This window comes from Solanum verrucosum, unplaced genomic scaffold (genome assembly GCF_900185275.1).
Source record: "Solanum verrucosum unplaced genomic scaffold, falcon-dt-bn FXZP01000160.1, whole genome shotgun sequence".
Taxonomy (NCBI): Eukaryota; Viridiplantae; Streptophyta; class Magnoliopsida; order Solanales; family Solanaceae; genus Solanum; species Solanum verrucosum.
In genome coordinates, this window is record NW_026020443.1 from 797592 (window position 1) to 819030 (window position 21439).

Consider the following 21439-nt stretch of genomic DNA (forward strand, 5'->3'; position numbering starts at 1 on the left):
ACATACATATAATTTAATTAAGAAATGTAATCTTCTATCTTGAGTAAATTATATCAATATTAATTGTATCCCTAATATATAGATACTGTGGTCGCACCAAGCAAAGAACTGTTATTTTATTTATTTTTCATTCTATGTTTTGTGCCAACATTAAAATCTTAGCTAAATCGCTTTCAACATGCTTTTTTTCAATATCTGAGGTCGAATTCGAAACTTTGATAAAGAACTACAGTTTTACTAGTGTTTGTGTTTTCGTTTATGCTCTTCGTTTGTGCTTATTTTATGTGCTAGTAATTAGAAGGAAATCCAATAAAGAAGATATGGGGTTCCAAAATTAGGAAAAGTAGTAAAAGTTATTGTTAATGTAGTTATAATATGGATTGGATTATTTGATTTTCAAAGCCATCATTCGGGGATTGATTCATGATGCAGAATAAGTGGTTTTAGATTTTTAAGGAAAAATTACTAGAATATTCAATTTAAGATTTTAATTTACATAATGTTAATTTACTCTTTTTATTTATAATATTATCATTTTAATTACAAACCTGACAACTTAATAAATATACATATCTTTATACGATTTTTTCACCTATTTTTTAGCTTAGTGGGCTGATTTTATGTGTTTCATAATTTATTATTTTTACTTTTTTTATTTTCAATCACAACTATAATTGGTTACATTATTTTTGCCTTTTTTTTTTTTTCTCTTTCTTACTTAATAAAACTACACTTCTAATTTTATTTTTTCTTTCTCTTCAATTACGTTTTTTTTTACTTTTAGAATAATATAATGATAAAAAAAAATGATAAAGAATGGTATAAACTTCTTGTTTTTCTTGATATTATTTAAGTGCAAATTTGGTGTATATATATGGTGGTAAAATTATGAAATAGAATAGTATAAACATGTTGTTTTTCTTGATATAAGTTATCTGCAGAATAATATATATATATATATATATATATATATATAATTAGGATATGGAATGGCATAAACATGTTTTTTTGGATATAAATTTTTTAATATTGTATACATTATGGTGACAATTTGGTGTACATTACAATTTTTGACATATCGTATTTACTTTGGAATTCTCAATGACAATTATAGTTGAATATAATTTTTTTACTTAAAGATCCTATTTTTTAGGATGCACGTTTCTTTCTCTCATTTTTTTGGTTGATTTTTTCAATTCTAGTGCTGATTTTTTGGGGGAGAATTTATTGCCTAATTAATAGGATTTCTACCATTTAACACATTCCTTATTTGATACAATTACTCTTGAATTTGTTCTTCTCTCTACATTTTCGTTTCAATTCTTTTATTAAAAAAAAAAATACCAATTTAAGTTCCATTATATAAGTACCAATATATGCAAAGTAATAAAAAAAAACATTTGCATACCCTAATAATAACCATTTGCATACCACAATAATTATTTATGCATACTAATTTGTATATCAATAATAGAATTCTTTTAGGTAATATTGTAAAAAAGGAAAATATGAAATCTTATTATGGTATCAATTGATGTACAATATGATTTCAATATATATATTTTTATTTGTAAATACAATTTTACTAGTATATAAATTGGTTTTTTAAAACGGTATACATTGTGGTATAGAACTTGAAATTACACTAAAACTATATGACACTATTTACGAATAACATTAAAAATTTATAACATAAAAAATGTACCATATAATAATACTAACATTTGTACTATATAATAATACTAACATTTGTACTATATAATATACCAACAATTGTTGAATTCTACCTCATATCAAAATTGTACCATATAATATACCAACAATTATTGAATTCTACCCCATATAATATACCAATTTAGTTGATATTTCGTGCCTTTTTTTTCCAAATGACATTTAATACCACAAGGAAAACCAACATAAATAGTAGAACTAATTACATCATATGATTAAATATGATTCTGAAAAAAATGTTTAATAAACAACCAATAAAATTCAAATCCGTTAATAACATTCAATTAGATTATGAAAAAAAAAGTGTTATAAAAAAAATAAAATTAACTCAACAATGCTAATCCTCATATTGATATTTGATTATTTTTTTAAAAAAAAAAAAGGTATTTGCGTCACATATCACTCCTTCAATCTTGAAATTCACATACCTCCCTGCAATACATTTAAAAATAAAAATAAAGAACCTACTAAACAACCGTTCTAACAATCAAATTTGAAATACACAATCATATTTTTTTTAATCACCAAAAAAAAGTTATATACGAAATGGTGTATAATATGGTTAAAAATTGGTGTCCACTTCATTGTTCTTATAAATGAAATTCGAACACCAACTTATAACCAACTATATATATAACATTGATTTATGAAAATTGATAAAATTGAATATGATTATATGTTACAATCCAACGGTGCATAACACCATGATTATATGATTAAGGTGTACATTATGGTGACAATTTGGTGTACATTTCAATCTAATATATAATGTATGATATACACCAAACATTTACACCACAAACTAACCAAAAATAACTAATTTATTTATATAATAAGTTTAATTAAACAATCAACTAAATGCATAATACCATTATATAATATCTATTTGTTTTTAAAATTTACACATTAATTATAGTGTACTTGAATGGTGTACATTATGGTGTATAATTTAATATGATAAATAATACATATTTTAAACCAATATTACACCATGATCTTACCAAGAATTTTATCAAATTATTTTGGATAACCAAATTAATTAAAAAGTGAGTACATTACTATTTAACATTGATTTCCATATTAATATTGTCATTAAACAGTGGTAAATTTATAGAATTCGAGTTATATTAGGTGTTAATCTTGGTTTTGATTATATTTGCAATCCTACAATTCATAATACCATAATCTACAAACCATACGAAATGTTTGTTTTAACAATTATACAAATAACATTAGTGCCATGAATGATTCATCAAAATCAATTTACAAATAATAAAATTTTCATGATTAACCACAACAAAAAAGCCTTAAAAAGAGATTTTTCAGCCACTGAAACATTTGGTTTTTTTTTTTGAAAAATTAAACTATATAATCTTACAAAAATAAATCGGAAGTAATTTTAAAAAAATGATACATACCGGTGATATCTCATATTTGTCGTGCTGAATTAAAACGGACACGTTCTTGCTTTCAACCATTGAAACGACCTTAAACAGGAGATAAAGACTTTGTTTTTGGTTACAATACGTTGTTTTGAGATGAGAGAGAAATATTAAGTAATGAATATTTGTGGAAGGTAACTGAATTGGAGTAAATTAAGGAATTAATATCTTATTTAATATTGAATGATGCGTTGCTTCTTTTTTTTTTTACCCTTTTTTTAATTTTGTTTTGTTTTGTTTTATTTTGTAAAGATTCTATTGCTATGTTGGTGTAAAGTCAAACTATTGTTAGATAGAGGTTATTTAGGTGCTTAAATTTTATATTTAAGTTTTTTACCCGATTTTTAATTAGCTCGATCAACAAATGTGTTATCCTTGATTATCTTTATTTATATATGATAAAGAGATTTTAGGTTTTTGATTCAATAGTAAATGTAGTGTAGCGTTAGATGTATTGTGGGTGCATGTCATATGTTAAGTTTTTGGGTGGTGTATCAAGTGTTGTATTTGTTTTAATAACTATGGTGGCTGGTCCAATTTTTGTGTACCTCGACTAATTCCATTGTATACATATCATTTCTCACTACCAACATTTACCAAGAATCTTTTTCTACTAAGATTAGAATATACGAGAAGATGCGAAGAGATCTGTCACATGATTTGAACCTGAAACCTCATAATTTTTAACTCATTCCATTAACCACTAGGCCACACCCTAGATGCCAAGTTTTGTATTTTGATGAGGAATGATAGAGGGTTGAGCCATAATCCATTGAGAAGGTGGAACATAAAAGATCTTTTGTTTATAAGAAAAAGATACAAATTGCAAAGCTTTTGATCTAGTAGCAATGGGTTCAATTAATCCATGGCTTTATACACTAGTGTGTTTAGTAGGGAGGAAAACAATCTTTTCAAATCTTTCTGTGTTTGATTGGTTAAAATGTCTCGAAAATAAGTTTCTTAAAAATAAGTTAAATAACTTATCCAATAGAAGTAGGAAAAATGAGTTGCATAAGTAGTATTATTTCAAGTTTATTATCTTCTCTCACCCACCCAATCCCCTCACATGGTGTCATTTCAAGTTTATTTTCACCTTCCCATCTGTCCTAACCTTTGTGGTAGGTATTCAGTAAAATTAATTGAGCAAAAACTGGATAAATTTCTTTAGAAAACTTGATTCACCACCCAAAATCTGGACCAATGGCATGCACCCACTACACAACTAATGCTACACTACATTTGCTGTGAACTAAAATTCTGGAATCTCTTTACAATATATAAATAAAAGTAATCAAGGACAATACATTTGTTGATTGAGCTAATTAAAAGTTTGAAATCACTTATTCTACATCATTAATCAACCCAAATGGTAGCTTTTGGAATCAAATAATTCAGTTCACATTATATAACATTCAAGCTTGATTCGACGTAAATAATAATTTGATTATTTCCTAATTTACGTAATGTGTGTATGTTAACTATTTAAGTGATAATAAAATTATTTTAAAACATAAACATTATTAATAATACAAATATTTTTAAAACTAATTATTAAATAAAAATATTTTTATTTAGTTTCAAATAATTTAAGGACATTTTTAACTATTTCCATCAAATAGCTTACCTTGGTTGTTTGCCGTTGCTGTTGCTTTCATTTTGCCTTACTCTTTTGTCAGTTTCTCAAAATATGTTTCTCTTTCCTTTTTTTCAGTCGACATTTACGCACTACACTCCCACACTCGGTCATTCTCAATTTCAGTGCCACATACTGTAGATCACACTCTCTCTTCTTCCTCAAAGTTCTCCCATGGAGTTACTTCATTGTCCTTCCATTTCTACCTACAAACCTAAACTCTCTTTCCACAACCATCTTTTCTCGAGGAGAAGCAGTAACGGTGTAGATTTTGAGAGTATTTGGAGAAAATCGAGGTCTTCAGTGGTTAATGCTGCTGTTGATAGTGGACGTGGAGGTGTGGTGAAGACTGCAGCTACTGCGGTGGTGGTGGAGAAACCGACGACGGAACGATGTCGTTTTGAGGTTTTATCAGGGAAGCCATTGCCGTTTGGTGCTACTGCGAGAGATGGTGGTGTGAATTTCGCTGTTTTTTCGAGGAATGCTACTGCTGCTACTCTTTGCTTGATCACTCTTTCCGATTTACCTGAGGTAATTCTACGATTATAAATTTTGTATTAATTTTGTTTTATTGTATATTAGATTTTTTCCTTGTTTCATCCCTTTGATCATTGTAGCTGGTTACACACTTCAATTAAAGGGACGTTTAGCCATGTTTCATTGTGAAATTTGAAAAAAAAAAAAGAGTAGATTTTGTTTTCAAAGTGAAAAATGATATTTGGAAGTCGGACTTGTCTATGTCCATGAATACATACTAGAGCTGTTTTTGACTTTTTGTGAGTAATTTGGTGTGACTACACCTATTTGTTGTTTTCAAATTCTTGACAGAACACCGGAATTTTATGGCCAAACTTGAGAAAAAAGTGAAATTTTTTCATGGCAATTAACATTGCTAAAAAGTGAATTTTTTTCATGGCAACTAACATTGCTTCTTAGTTGTGCTTCATTCGTATTTATGTTTTCTCTTGATAATTGTAGCTTCCTGGAAGAAATAAGCTATTTAGTTGACTGTTTCTTCTGAAGTTCACTTTTTCTTGTAGCACTTTTTTAATCCTAGTTTATAATGGGTTGCTCTCATTGTGCCTCGTTGAGGATAGTATTACTGCTATTGATATTAACATCATATTAAAGTTACAGGGAAGTATTATTCCATCAGGAAGTTCACTTCCCTTTTTTTTCTTCTTCTGATTTTTATGTTTCATAATGTATTAGATTGTATAAATGAAAATGCTTGATCTCTAGCTTAAATGAAAGGATAATATTTTTTCCTGTAAGTGTGTTTTATGATCAACAACTTTTCAAACCAAATCATCAATATCAATTGCTCTTCATTCAGGTTCATTTCATTCCAATACTAAATTATTCCCCCTTTAAGAAAAATATGGGGATTTCTATATCTCATACTTATCCTACACGGATCACTAGTTTCATCCTAACTACTTTGTTTCACATATATTGTTCCTTGGCTTCCACTGTGTTCTGCTCTTAGTTAATAGTTAAGTCTGCATTAATTTTGAGGGACTTAGGTCTTCCTATAAGCTTTCCTCCATTTCATTTTAGGTTATGTTATATGAGTTATTATACTGTGTAGAGTATGAGATATAAAAGGGCTTATTATGTAAATTCCTCTTAAAAGATTTCAATATTTTTATGCAAAGACATTTTATGGGATTAGTTATAGCATATCAGGAGAAAGTGTATAAATTATATTCTTCAATACGCTGTTGCACATCTGGTTTGCTTATCTTGTCAGTTTTTCACCTCTTGTTTACTCTTGCAGAAGAGAGTGACCGAGCAAATTTTCCTGGATCCTCTAGCTAATAAAACTGGAGATGTATGGCATGTGTTCCTTAAGGGAGATTTTGAGAATATGCTATATGGCTACAGATTTGATGGGAAATTCTGTCCTGAAGAAGGACACTACTTTGACTCTTCGCAGATAGTGTTGGATCCTTATGCCAAGGTCAGATAATTATGAAGTAAGAATGTTTTCTGTCAATATAAAGTCTATGCTTTCTTAATCAGACTATGCTTCGTATTACAAATGACCTCTATTTGTGTATTTAGCTATTACGTCCTTTTGTGCTGCACCGAGTCATTTTTTGAACTTTCTTGCAGGCTATAGTAAGCAGAGGAGAATATGGTGTATTAGGGCCAGAGGATGATTGTTGGCCCCCAATGGCTGGCATGGTACCTTCTGCTTCTGATCAGGTAACTAAGTCTCTTAGTGTTGAACATAGTCAAATGTATGATCTGGTGCTTTCTATTATTATGTTTAGTTTTACTTTTCCCCAGCAAACTCTGGAATTGGCCATAAAATGTTGAAATGTCCACAATCATCAAAAAACATCTTCGTGCTTGCCTTCCCTATAGAAAAATACTGTGTGGCGTCATTACTGCCGACAACTTAGATGAGTTATAAAGATATATGGTTTTGTTTGATCAACATGTCTGTTTTACTGTTTGATCTTTGTTATTTTCAGTTTGATTGGGAAGGAGATCTACCACTGAAGTTTCCACAGAGAGATCTTGTAATCTATGAAATGCATGTTCGTGGGTTTACAAATCATGAGTCGAGTGAAACAAAATATCCTGGTACTTACCTTGGTGTTGTGGAGAAACTTGATCACTTGAAGGTGAACGCTTGGTTGTTATAATATTATATGTTATAATCTGTAAGCTTAGCATATGATTGATTTTTTCAGTAGTAAGTTCTAGCTTAACTGATATTATTAGATCAAGAACAACTTTTGGATACACTAAAATTTGAGGACGTCTATGCGTCTACATTCATATATTGTATTGCTAGGGTTTTTGGCCAAATTTTTTCTCTGTGTAAATGAATACACGAGAATTATAGTTGTGAGAGGAGACACTTTATTTATCTATTTAGGCCCATAACAGTAAAAAATTTACAACTGAAGTGCAAGCAGATACAGAAAAAATTAGGAAAGCATATCCTAGGGAAGGAATCTTCACTTAGGGGTTAAAGCTAGAAGATTTATGACCTATTTGGGGATGATGAAAAGGGGCAGGTGAAGTGACACCTGTAACTGTTAAAAGAGACAAGGAATTGAAATCGAGCATCTTTCCCAAAGGCCATGAAACTTTACCTAGTTGGGTTGCATCAGATAAATGTAAGCATGTAAACAATGCTTCTGAAAGTCTGAAAATTATGAAAGATATCCAACTATTTTAGAAGTGCAAAATTATTCACGGCATTTAAGAAAACAAATCTGCTTATGGCTGGAGATCTCCTAGATTGATTAACTAGGCCAAAATGCTTTATCAAAAAAAGAAAAGGCTAAAACAATAAAAAAAATATTATATAAATATCCCTTTAACTTGGCCTCATTTACATTTATGCCCTCCAACTTTGGGTTGGGTGTGCACAAGTAGACCCTTAAACTTGTATAAAGTTAAACAAATAGACACACACGTACGTGGCATTCAACATGACAATTTACGTGGTATTCTATGTGTATTATGCCACATAGGACTCATGTGTCTACTTGTTCAACTTTACACAAGTTTATTTCTGCACATCCAAAGTTGGAGGGCATATATGTGAAATGAGGCCAAGTCAAAGGGCACATTTATGCTTTATGCCTAAAAAGGTAGACTAAACCATGAGTATCTCAGATTGCTGCTTCATTTTGGGTGCTATATTAATAAACTCAACAAAATAAAGTAGTACTATGGGGTGTTGTCAAAAATGAAAAGGGTCAAAGCCCAAGGTCTGGTAGGGAAAGCATGAAACTGTGCAAGCTCTAATACTTTCCAATACATGTAACACATCATTTCTTGAATTTCGGAGTTCATTATAGGAAATGTCAGAATCTGACTCTGAAAAGTTGGATAATTGGTTATCTGGTGGCTATGTTAGAGTTTGCCTTAATTTAAGTTGAGAATAACTAGATAGCACAGAAGTTTTTATTGCTTGCTGGTAGATTATCTGTGTGTAAAAATTTAAGTGAAAGTACAAAGGTTTTCTAACAGAAAATGTATATGAAATGAAAATTTAGGAGTCTTGGAACAGCCATATTTTTTATATTTCTACCTCATTGAATTTGATGGTGGCTTTTCATTAAGTTCATTACATTTCAGATTAATTTGACCATAAAGGTTTATTCCATGACTGTCAAATTTCACTTCATTAGATTTTGAAACTTCAGCAGCTTTCCTATATGTGACATAGAATAATTTATTTGTTGTGCATCTTAAGAGAATTCCATGTTCTGCAGGAACTTGGTGTCAACTGTATAGAGCTAATGCCCTGTCACGAGTTCAATGAGCTGGAGTACTATAGTTATAACTCTGTATTGGGCGACTACAAGTAAATCCTATCTTCACTTCGCAAAGAGTGACTTTCATGCTTTGAACTTATTGGTCTAGGAACATTATAGAAGTTTAATTTGTAAGACCACACAGGTTATCACACATTTGATATATGAAATGGAAATGATTAAGAATTTGAATTTCAGGTTCATAACTCTCACGTAGATAAATTACTTGCATTTCAGTTCTAAACATGGTATTCGGATTAGCTTATGTCATGCTTGAGAGATCTTTTAAATTCACAAAATCTTGGAAGAAGATTGTTACATTTTACCTGTTTAGCTTTGCATGTTTAACCTTTTCTGTCAGTAAAGTTACTATGTCCTTGTCCAAAGAAGTCAGAATAGTCTTAGGTTCAGAAAATAACCTCCTGCTCAGCTACCTAGAAATATTCCAACTGAATTAGAATGGGGAGGACCTTAGATTATATCCCACTTTGATGATTCAAGTGATGCATGCAGAAGCCGGCTGTTGTGTGGACTATGTTTCGCCACTAGTTTGATTGCTTTGTGGCAAAACCAGTCCAGGTAATCATAAGTTGAATGAATGCTAATTTAATACACAAGTGAGGCTGAATCAGTAGACAGTAGTGATAGGAGGTGGTTATTTTTTCCTACTTCTTCGGGTACTACAACAACTTACCCAGTATATTCCCACAAGTGGGGTCTGGGGAGGGTGGGGTGTACACAGAACTTACCCCCAATGTAACTAACTGATGTTGTTCCCTATTTTGATCATGGGATGGGGTTCTTTTATTTCTTTTTTCTTTGGAGGTGGGGGGGGGGGGTGGTATGAAAGTTCTCAAATTAAACTAATTGATGCTGTTCCAAAACCCAATTATTGACATAATTTTATAGCTGGATTTTGTTAATGTGACAAGTCTAGCTCATAAAAGACTGATTAAGAATCTCTTCATGTTTACCATCCAAATATTGCTAGATGACTCAGAAAGGTAAAAGTCAAATGGGACAAATTGAACAGAGATTCTATGAGAAGAGTAGAGAGCATACTTTCAAAAATCCTCTAAGAATAATGTGCAATGATCGCCAGAATGATCTTGCATGCAGGGATTGTAGACAGTTGATTTGGATGTCTCTTTTTCATTGAGCCCATATCTGAGATATGAACCTGATTTTTCTGCATAAGATTAAATGCGAAAGTGATGCTAAGCTCCTATGGTGATAAATTTCAGACACTTACATTTAAAGATATTTTAGGCTTAATTAGTCAATACTACTGAACACAGCATAATTGACATCCAAGCGTTTTCATTGTGTCAAAGCTTCTTATAGATGACTTGATAGTAGAGACACAATGCTAATTATATCTCTTTGGTTAGTGGTATATATCCTTGACAGTATTTGCTTGAAGATATTAACAACTGCATGAAAAATAGGCAAAACTCAAAAATATTGGCTTTGTTATCAATTTTAATCTTATGGGATATTAATCTTTCTAGGTTTAACTTTTGGGGCTATTCTACTGTCAATTTCTTTTCTCCAATGGGAAGATACTCATCTGCTGGTCTAAGTAATTGCGGCCTCGGTGCAATAAACGAATTTAAGTATCTTGTCAAGGAAGCACATAAACGTGGAATCGAGGTGACTCTTACTGGAGAAAACTGCGAGTTTGTTCTCCAAATTTTGGTGTATTCTCTTCTGATTGTTCATTGGCAGGTTATCATGGATGTTGTTTTCAATCACACTGCTGAAGGAAATGAAAATGGTCCCATACTATCATTTAGAGGCATTGACAACAGTGTGTTTTATACGCTAGCTCCTAAGGTATGTTTGTCGCTAATCCATGCACATTTTAGTTTTTTGACTCTTAAAATAAAGTTCAGAGTCTAAGTTGAAGTTCCATATATGGATTCATTTGCTTTCTCTTCAGAATTTAATCATTGTGAAGTTGCTCCACTATTACAATGATTCTTCGGATCATGAAAATATCCTTTTTTTCTATTCTAAGATAATTAAACCCTGCAATTGCTTTACTTAAAAACAAAAAAATAATAATTAAACCCTGCGGTGTGGGATTCTCCACCTTAAGCTTATTATGTTGTCTATAACTCTATATCACACACTTCATCAAAATCATAACAGATGAACTGGTCATATCCTTCTCAAAAAAATAATAACAGATGAAATTGTTAAGTTGTAAGGCTTCATTTCTTATGACTGTAAGCACTTTGGTGACGGTAAATGTGGTGCAAACGAGCAGAAACATACTCATCAGCAATGAGCCATGCCTTTCAATCATGTTTCCCTGGTGAAGCACTAAAATGGAGAGATTTGGTTAGTGTCATAAACTGCTGCCCAATGAATAAATTTAAACATAATGTATTATGGCTTCTCACAAAAGTCATACCAAAATACTCATGGGTGCTTGAAATTTGCTGATACTGGCTTCTTTTTGGTTGGTGCTTTTCTATAAAGAATAATAACTCACAAGATACTGAATTTGTGTATATTTTCTTGCTATACTTATTCCGAGGTCGTTATTTTACATTGTAGAGAATATGTATCTACAAAAGGTTCTTGAATGTGGACCAAGTTGTATTTTTTCCCCCTTTTTGTGGATAAGGGTATGTGAACAAAGTTGTACTTAGAAAAAGCAATGTATTTTTAAACATTAGTAAACATGTTCTTACTTGTAGTTCAATTCGTTAAAAAGGAAAGTCTTATTTGCATGAAGGAATGTAGAATTATTGTTTTAAAACATGGATTAACTGAATGATTCCTAGTTAAAAATATATCTCATGGCTTTACAGGGTGAATTTTACAACTACTCAGGATGTGGAAATACCTTCAACTGTAATAATCCCATTGTACGTCAATTTATAGTGGATTGCTTGAGGTGAGTTAGATTCAAAATGTCATGTGGTGAATGTCAGTGTGGTCTGTGACAATCATATCCTGCTTAGCCATACCTCAGAAAGATCTCATGGTAAAATAATCATGCAGCAGTTCTCTTAAGACCAGTAAATAAGCAAATAAAAATGTCCCATAGCCAAGGTCTTAAACTTTTAGATGAGATGTGGCACCACACAGAGATCCTCCTCTCAACTGGAACTGCCACCGATAGTCATATATTTCTTCAGGCTTGTCTTGAGGAAGCTAATCAGTCCTGCACATAAAGGGTTGTATTAAAAATTACTCTAAATAAATTGAATGATCTAACACCCAAGGGTGTGTCTGGTGATCAATAAATTGGATTGAGACCCATGAGGTCTCAAGATCAAATCCCAGCGGATGCAAGAATTCTAAGTGATTTCTTCCCCTCTGTCCAAATCTTGGTGATAGAGTTACCCGGTACCTGTGCTGGTGGGAGGTAGCAGATACCCCGTGGAATTAGTCAAGGTGCGCGCAAGCTGACCCGACATACCACGGTTTATCCAAAAAGAAAATTAAAATAACCTATCTTTATCAAGTTAAGTTCCTAGATTAGATGACTATACAATTCAGTTTATACCATAGCAAGGAGTAGTATGAAGCATTTTACTAAAGATCATGTATACTGACCTTCCCTTCGTGTACCCTCTGGCTCACTAGGTTTTACATCCTCTCAGGAAACTACTCATCTTTTACTATTTTAATTTAACTTTTTTTTTCTTTAGCAAATATTGATTTTTAATGAAAATGGAACACAAACACATTTTACCCACTGCTGTTATAATGTCTACGACTTATTTGCTTGACCAGACAATGGTAATTCACATCTCGATTAAAGAATATTCTTTTGCAATTCATTGGATTTGACCAGTATTCTGTTGCAATTTGTATCAGTTAACTGAAATTTGAAGGATAGAGCATTTCATGTCTATGAAGGAAATGAAGCTACAAAATAAAATAATTAAGTTGGTTTCAGTGCCTATGTTTTCTGCTTTTTGTTTAAAGAAAACGTCGACTTTTAAAGCATTTATAGCTGAGGTTTCCTTAAGCTTTTCACAAGTTGACTAAAGAATATTGTTGTTAATTCTTCAGTGTGTATCAATTGTTTTATCTTGTGTCTGCATCTAATCTTCAGCCTAATTTTGTAGTCAAAGTGGGATTTTCTAGATGAACTTCTCTGCTATTTTGAAGGCTCAAATTTCTGTGGTTTTAATGCATGGAGTTCCCTATAAAGTCTATCCTGCATATGAGCCACAAATTTGGCGCTCTAACCATGAAATGTCCTATATTGATAATAATAGAAAAGGTCTACTTTGATCTCTTGACAGATATTGGGTTACCGAAATGCACGTAGATGGCTTCCGCTTTGATCTTGCTTCTATCCTTACAAGAAGTAGCAGGTACTTATGCATAGCCTCATAATTCTTTCTGAATGTTGTTGAAAAGTAAGCTTTTTCTCTTTGGCTTTTCAGCTCGTGGAATGCTGTAAATGTCTATGGAAATTCAATTGATGGTGACGTGATCACCACAGGCACTCCTCTCACAAGCCCACCATTGATTGATATGATTAGCAATGATCCAATACTTCGTGGAGTAAAGGTTTTTAAGTTTATTTCTGTGTTCCTCTGAGGAAGTAACTTTTATTCCCCTTTTCCCTTAGGAGAAGGACTTGTATCTTTTACTTTTGCAACTGTGGTGGCACCTGAGTTTTGCCACGTTCCTTTTCTTTGGGTGATAAGATGCCTAATCTTTCCTCTTTATAACAGCTTATAGCTGAAGCATGGGATTGTGGAGGCCTTTACCAAGTTGGCATGTTTCCGCATTGGGGTATCTGGTCGGAGTGGAACGGAAAGGTCAGTTTGGAGACATTTTTGGTGACTATCTTCATTTCAGGTTGTTCACATTTAGGGATATGAGAACACAGACAACTGGAAAGATAAACTAAATTATTAGAGGTCATCTCATTTGTTTACTATAGGTTTCATGCATACTACGTAGAGTTCAGCTGTTTCTTCGTGGATTCCTGTCTCATAAGCCGGAACTTCATAATGATACCATCTAATTTCGTGGAGTCTTTTATGCAAAGAGAGGTGCATGGATAATAACTCTTGAGAGCTAAGTTGCTTTGACTCTCCAAAAATGTTGCCACCCGTGTCGGATCCTTAAAAAACACACTATTTTTGGAGGATTTGACATGCACCCGTCGACATTTTTCAAGAGTCCGAGCAACATAGCTTGATAGTAAGATTCTTGCTCTTGCTCTGTGATTATGAGCTTCACTCTGATCTTCTTGAAGTCCAGAAGATCCACAGAAAGAGCTGATGCGAAGAGGAAAAGTATTTTATACTCTGTAGGTAGGTTTAGAGTGGATTGGACTTGAATAGAGTGAAATGGATATAGAGGATAGCCCCAACTATTTCGGAAATAATTTGACATACTCTAAAAGAATGAGTAACAATTGAAATTACTTTGTTTCTTTGCACGTGAGTTGAAGACATCTGGTATTTTGGGGTGTTGTTAAGTATTACTTAAATCAGATACATTTTTCTATTAACTCATTTTATTTTCCCTGTTTTTTAATTAAGGTAAGCAACATTTTTCTATTAACTCATGTAATTTTCATTATTTTTTAAAATTGAGGTAAGTAAATTTTATTAAAGCTAGTACCAAGGTGGTACTGCAAAATAAGAAGTTACAAAATTCCAAAGATCACCATATAGGAGCTGTTCTCCAAGGCTAATTTCCACTCTTATTATATAGAAATTACAGTCATCTTTTTGTTATTGAATGTCGGAATTGACGTGATTTTAAGAGTCAATACCTATTACATTCTGTATTCAGTTTTGCAAATCGCTTGGGCATGGCTAGGAATAAAGAACCAATTTAGTTCAAACCCCACGTCTCATGTTAGAGTTTGGCCAAGTTTAATATTTGAATGGACATTGCTTGCAGATTTCCCTAGGCAAGGCAGTAGATGTTATGATTTTCTCTCTTCATCTTGTCTATGTAACTTTAGGAGATCACAGCTGTTGTAATTCCCACCTTCTGCGCTTCTTATCATTCCATATGTTGCAACTATTACAATTGTCATCCACTTTTTCTTAGTAACTCCTGTATACCGTTATCTGTACAACAGCAACAACATACCCACTGCAGTCTCACAAGTGGGGTCCATGGAGGGTGGGGTGTACACAAACCTTACCACCTTTGTAAGGTAGAGAGGTTATTTCCGATAGATCCTTGGCAAAGAGGAGCAACAACCCTTGTAATTCCCACCCTTATCTTGTTTTGTATTTCGTCAAAAGTTAACCAAGTGTCTTCACAAAATTTCGTACTTGTCAAAAGTTATAATTGTATTCTACTTTTTGGCATGCTTGTTTGAAGTGTTACATAATTTCACCTCTATTGAAAATAATATTTTGCCCGGTTAAACTAACTGATTGAAATCGAACTCTGAAAGTTCTTATGATGATCAGATGCATGTATTATATTGCCAAGGTAGCTATGGCACTGAATCCTGTCATATCTACATATCTTAAAACTGTACAAGGATGTATGAAGCCTAGACATTCATGTGAATTAGTTGGCGTAGTATATGTAAAACAGTTCTAACCTTTTCTTGACCAGGTTGAAATCCTTACAGAATTCATCAATGCCTTGAAATTTCTGCATATAGTGGTTTCTGAGGCAAATCTGTCAAATAATTGATATTCCTCTTGCAATACCTAACACAATCACAGAGTATTTTTTCCATTCTTCCGAGCTAGTATGATTGAATAAGACCTCAAGGTGAAGGCTGATAAAATCTTATACTTTAGTTGTTGAATGAAAAGTTAAGCTACGTAAAGGCCAAGTTAGATACTAGCCAAGGAGGAATAGATTCAGGTATGATTTTTATCGTAGGTCTCTGAACATAGGTATCAATGCAAGTGGAAACACGTTAATTACATACTGGAACCATCATTTGATGCAAATTTTTTAACGATTGAGTTTGCATATTTTTCTTTATTTTTCTGACTATTAGAGTCTCATACAGCTTTTTGCTGGAGAACTCACAGTCGCAGTCTCGCAGAAGTGGTTAGGGTGGTGAGATGGCTGGCCTATAAGCAACTACTTAGTTAACTTATAAAACTTGACTAAAAAGAGCAACAGTTTATACTCAACTACCAAGACCATTCCATGTTGGGTGTTATTTTGAGCTTATCAGCTCTGGAGCTACAGACTTGTTAAATGTAATATCCGGCATTCAACTGTGCAGCTCTTCAGGTTTGCATCCCCTGTTCTAGCTACATGTCTAATCTACACCATCTTTAAGTTCAGAGAAGCATATCAACTCTGAACTGCACTTTCCACTGCAGTGTTTATTCTGTACTTCAATACTCTATTCGAAAATTACTAAGTGTCTGGAATTTGACATGTAATTAATTGAAATGTGTCCCTTGAAATCAGTGAATGCCAAAATGCTCTTAATTTCCTACATTTATATTGCTTTCCCTTTATTCTCTGTCAGAACATGACTAACTTCACTAGCCAAACCTCTTCCGAAAATTTCAGGGAGCACATTGAGATTTATCCTAACCGAGTTGGATTTGTTATTTTATTTGTGGGATGATCTAGCTCAAGTATAGATTTGATATAAGTGGGGGTTTCTCTGTAGATCCTTGTTAGTCAGCTGGAAATGCATTTAACCGTAAATACGATAGCAGCCTAGGTGTTACTATTCAGTTAACAACATTGTTTTCTGATTGCTGTCATTTAGGATATTGTTCTCTGTGTATAAATTGGCTGCGGTCTTTCTTTTCTGATGTTTCATCTCTCCTGGCCTTTTCCTAATTAACTTTTTCCTTTAAATGTATAAAAAAGAAAAGGAAATGCTAACCAGCTCTCTTGTGTTTTTTTTGTTTCAGTACCGTGACATGGTACGGCAGTTCATCAAAGGCACTGATGGGTTTTCTGGGGCTTTTGCCGAATGCCTTTGTGGAAGCCCAAATCTATACCAGGTATACTACTTTAGAGTTCTTTTACCTTATAGCTGTGGAGCTAGTGATTTCTAAATTCAGTTGGGGATGATTCAGTTCCTTAATAATTGAGCCCTTTGTGTTTATTGGTGTTCAATTAGAAAGGAGGAAGAAAACCATGGAACAGTATAAATTTCGTGTGTGCCCACGATGGTTTTACTTTGGCTGATTTGGTGACATACAACTATAAACACAATTTGGCAAATGGAGAGGACAACAAAGACGGGGAGAATCACAATAATAGTTGGAATTGTGGCGAGGTAAATCACTGTGCACAAATCTATATCTTCTGGATCTTTTCACTTATTTAGGCTGTCTTGATGCTTGATTTCACACTGTGACAAGCAGATTGCTCTAATAGTTCAAATGTTATATTTTCCTTTCTGTTGCTCTGAGATTGAGACTGAATTATGTCCAACATGGTAGCATCCTCATCCATGTGTTAGTGCATTTAGAGGTATCTGTGTTTTCCTTCTGCTCAGTCTGTGTAATAATTGTTTAGATGTTGTAATTGTTTTTGCCAATATTTTTTCTCGTGGCAGTTCATGTCATCTCTGTGTTTCTTACATTAATATCTGATCTCTGCATGTACTATCTTGTGTGTTGTAATAAATAGCACCAGTTTCTTTCTCTTTTGTGTAACACTGACATCTTGTTTAAATTTGTAAAAGTAGTTTTACTTAATATTCTTTTAGCATAATATATTATATACTGAGTGGTGTTTCTGTGAATACAGCAAAAATAGTAATTTGGGTACTTAATTCGATGAAAAGGAACTGAGTATTATTTCATAGATTTTTAGTTGCTGTTTCCTTGTTAAAATTTCTATTAGGTACTTCAACCAATGAAGTAGTTCTGCAGATTAGATTTATTATAGTTTAGATGCCACTCAACTTCCCTGCTGAGACTTTTTTTTTCTTGATAAGTAATGATATACTTCCCTGCTGAGACTAAGGTTTACTTGAAGTGATATTGAAGGGGAAATGCTTGAAGTTTTCTGCTCTTACTGTATTAGGTGTAGCTCTAATATTTAATATTGACTTAATTTATCACATACCATATCTACATGAAGAGGATTCTATGACGCTTGCTCAGGTGATTTGATATAATTCTGGTACGAGATGTTCCGGCATGAATATCTTCTTGAGAGTGTGATACTGAGGAAATTTAGATAATGTTGAGGATGGTGAATTCAATGTTTTTGGTGCATCCAAAAGGTTTTAAATGTGGATATCAAGAACTGTGCAGTACCTTACCATGATACTCTGTCCTTTTGTTTTCAGTTATAACAAGTTACTACTTCTCTGTAGGAAGGAGAATTTGCAAGTATCTTTGTGAAGAAATTGAGGAAAAGACAAATGCGGAACTTCTTCCTCTGCCTTATGGTTTCCCAAGTAAGTTCAGTTCTCCCCTTTTGATGCAATTCAATAGAAAGTAACAAATAAAATCACCAATGTGTTGATAAACAGTAGGATATCTGATGGTCTTTTGCCCTTTTCTCATTAATTTGTATGGAATCTGATCATTCTACCTAAAATCTTAAGATAAGGAGTGGAACAAGACAATACATTACCCTTTTGTTGCCATTCTATACTTGATGTTTGACATTATATAACTCGACACTGGGTTTGCGAGTGTGAGGTGGGTTTAGTAAAGTTTGGTTCTAATACCATCAAAAAGGATCCGAGAATCTAACAAAAAAGTGTAGTAGTCCTATACCTTTATGTACCCATCTGGAGGGCTTTCTACATGGCTATACCAACTGTGGGACAATATAACTCAACAATTAACTTAAATTTTACGATTTGTGAACCTACCTTTTTTGGCTATAATTTCATGCATTTCTTCTTTTTGAAATGGCTGTTCCTACTCGATATATGTTTTCTTCTTATAATTAATATTTTCCATTTGTGGTTCTTCAGGGTGTTCCCATGATATATATGGGCGATGAATATGGTCACACTAAGGGAGGAAACAACAACACGTATTGCCATGATAATTATGTACTTGTTTACTTCCATTTATACTACTACTTTTCCCAGATGTAGGTCCATTCTTGAGTTCACTGATTGCTACCCCTCTCTGTAGATTAATTACTTCCGTTGGGATAAGAAGGATGAATCTTCATCTGATTTTTTGAGATTTTGCGGCCTCATGACCAAATTCCGCCAGTAAGAATCCATCTTGTTTTTTCCAATGTCGATGGTTCTTTCTCAGGTTCTGAATGTTGTTTGCATGCTTGCAGTGAATGTGAATCACTGGGATTAGATGGTTTCCCTACAGCAGAAAGGCTGCAATGGCATGGTCACACTCCTAGAACTCCAGATTGGTCTGAAACAAGTCGATTCGTTGCATTTACACTGGTATTTCAAGTCTTTTCATTAGTATAGTAGTATCACGTAACTGTCATTTCCTTATCCAGCTTCTGTAAGGAACCTTACTGTCAAAGATATATTCCTATAATCCTAAGTTTCGACTCACTTCTCGAGAGTGAACATCACTAATTTTCAATATTTGACATTTTATGTAATTGTTACTACTGTATCTCGTGATTGATCTGTGTGCTTGAATCAAAATGCAGGTCGACAAAGTGAAGGGAGAACTATATATTGCCTTTAACGCCAGCCATTTGCCTGTAACGATTACACTTCCAGATAGGCCTGGTTATAGATGGCAGCCGTTTGTGGACACAGGCAAACCAGCACCATTTGACTTCTTGACAGACGACGTTCCTGAGAGAGAGACAGCAGCCAAACAATATTCTCATTTTCTGGACGCGAACCAGTATCCGATGCTCAGTTATTCATCCATTATTCTTTTACTATCATCTGCTGATGATGCATAGTTTCATTCACCAAGTTAGGTGGAGGTAAATCAGCTTCAGATTTTGTTATATGCAGTGAGGTGTTACTTTGTAAATAAAAGTAAGAAGCAGGACAGAACAGAACTGCAAACGGATAAAATTTGTGAGGAAGAAGCTGATGATTTATAAGATACACCTTGTATTATAATTGCATTTATATAAAATAAAATACTAGTGAACTTGTCTGTGCGAAATAAAATGTATAGTTGATTTCATAGAGGAATGCTTGGTTAGTAATTAGTTGATTTTCAACAAAGTAACAAGTTACTACTTTGAATCCGAAGAAATTATAAACTTATGACAATAAGAAATTCATATAAAATACAAAATAATAAGAAATATAATCATAGAGAACATGCAAAAATGCAATATCATTCTCGTGATCTTGATATTAAAAAAATAGAAGAAAAAAATTGAAATTAATGTACAATCTTTTGAGCTCTTGTCAATATTCGCTTGCACAAGTCGGCTACGATTCAATAGTCTTTATTTTATTCTTCAAGTCAAACTAAAACATGAATATAATAAGCACCAAAAACTTGCAACTTAGAAGGCTAATATGATCATTTCTACAAACTATTGTTCAATCACCATAAAAGAACTTCCTGGGAAAAGAAACTTCAGGTGAGGCCTGTTCAAATTGTGCTTCAGAGGGCGAGCAATTTAGTCAATGGTGGCACACGTTTATAGAGTGTAGACTATCATTGTCTGGCTGACCCGTCAAGCTAATAAGCAGTGAAGTCGGCTCCACCAAACCCAAAGTATACATCCACTCCGGGCCAAATAGTCAAGAACTCGTGGGCATCTTCTATCTCTTCCGAGGTTTTTTGAGCTATTGGGGAGGATGCCCACTAGATTTTGACTATCTGTCGTGAACAGTTGTATACATACTTTGGATTTGGTGGAGTCAAAAGGAGCCGACTTCACTGCTTATAAGCTTGACGGGTCAGGAGTGATAATCACCATATGTTCCTAGGGATTTCCAAATCATCCCTAGATTTTGAGTTCATCTTTCACCGGCTGGGCATCCACTATTGCAGGGAAGTCTACCCCATTTTTTTTTTTTAATCAGAAGATAAACTTGCCCAATTAGTTAGGAGGATTACATGCCTCATTATTCCGTTGCTAACATCCTATGCTGTATTACTACTATTCCGTCCATTTAAAAAAGAAAACATTTACTTTTTATTTTAGTTTGTTTAAAAAAAAATGATTTTTTTTATAACATTTTAATGTCAACTTTTTATGTTATATGTTTAAGGCCACAAGATTAAATGACATTTTAATTTGAATTTTTCACGTAGCATATATAAGGACTAAAATAGGAATAATGCAATATCACAAAATTGAAAAGTCTTTTTATTTTTTTAAACTTTATACTAAGGCAAACTAGATCATTCTTTTTTTTTTAAAAGGTAGATATCATCTCTTATGACGGCCTTAAACTTTTACTAAGTATATCATGGGACACTTGACAACTCGCTCACGAATCTTTTTCGATCTTGCAAGCTCAAGTAAGTCTT

General features: G+C 33.1%; 1 protein-coding gene across 1 annotated transcript; it reads left to right on the forward strand.

Annotated features, from left to right (window-relative positions):
• Positions 1–4896: 4896 nt before the first annotated feature.
• LOC125808528 (isoamylase 1, chloroplastic) lies at positions 4897–20133 on the forward strand. The gene is made up of 18 exons (XM_049488208.1): positions 4897–5337; positions 6587–6769; positions 6925–7017; positions 7290–7442; positions 9051–9142; positions 10604–10745; positions 10821–10928; positions 11915–12000; positions 13364–13435; positions 13508–13634; positions 13802–13888; positions 16943–17035; positions 17155–17313; positions 18364–18447; positions 18976–19056; positions 19142–19224; positions 19299–19416; positions 19635–20133. The coding sequence occupies exons 1-18, from the start codon at positions 4981–4983 to the stop codon at positions 19896–19898; spliced, it is 2382 nt and encodes a 793-aa protein (XP_049344165.1). The 5' UTR covers positions 4897–4980; the 3' UTR covers positions 19899–20133.
• The last annotated feature ends 1306 nt before the right edge of the window (positions 20134–21439 follow it).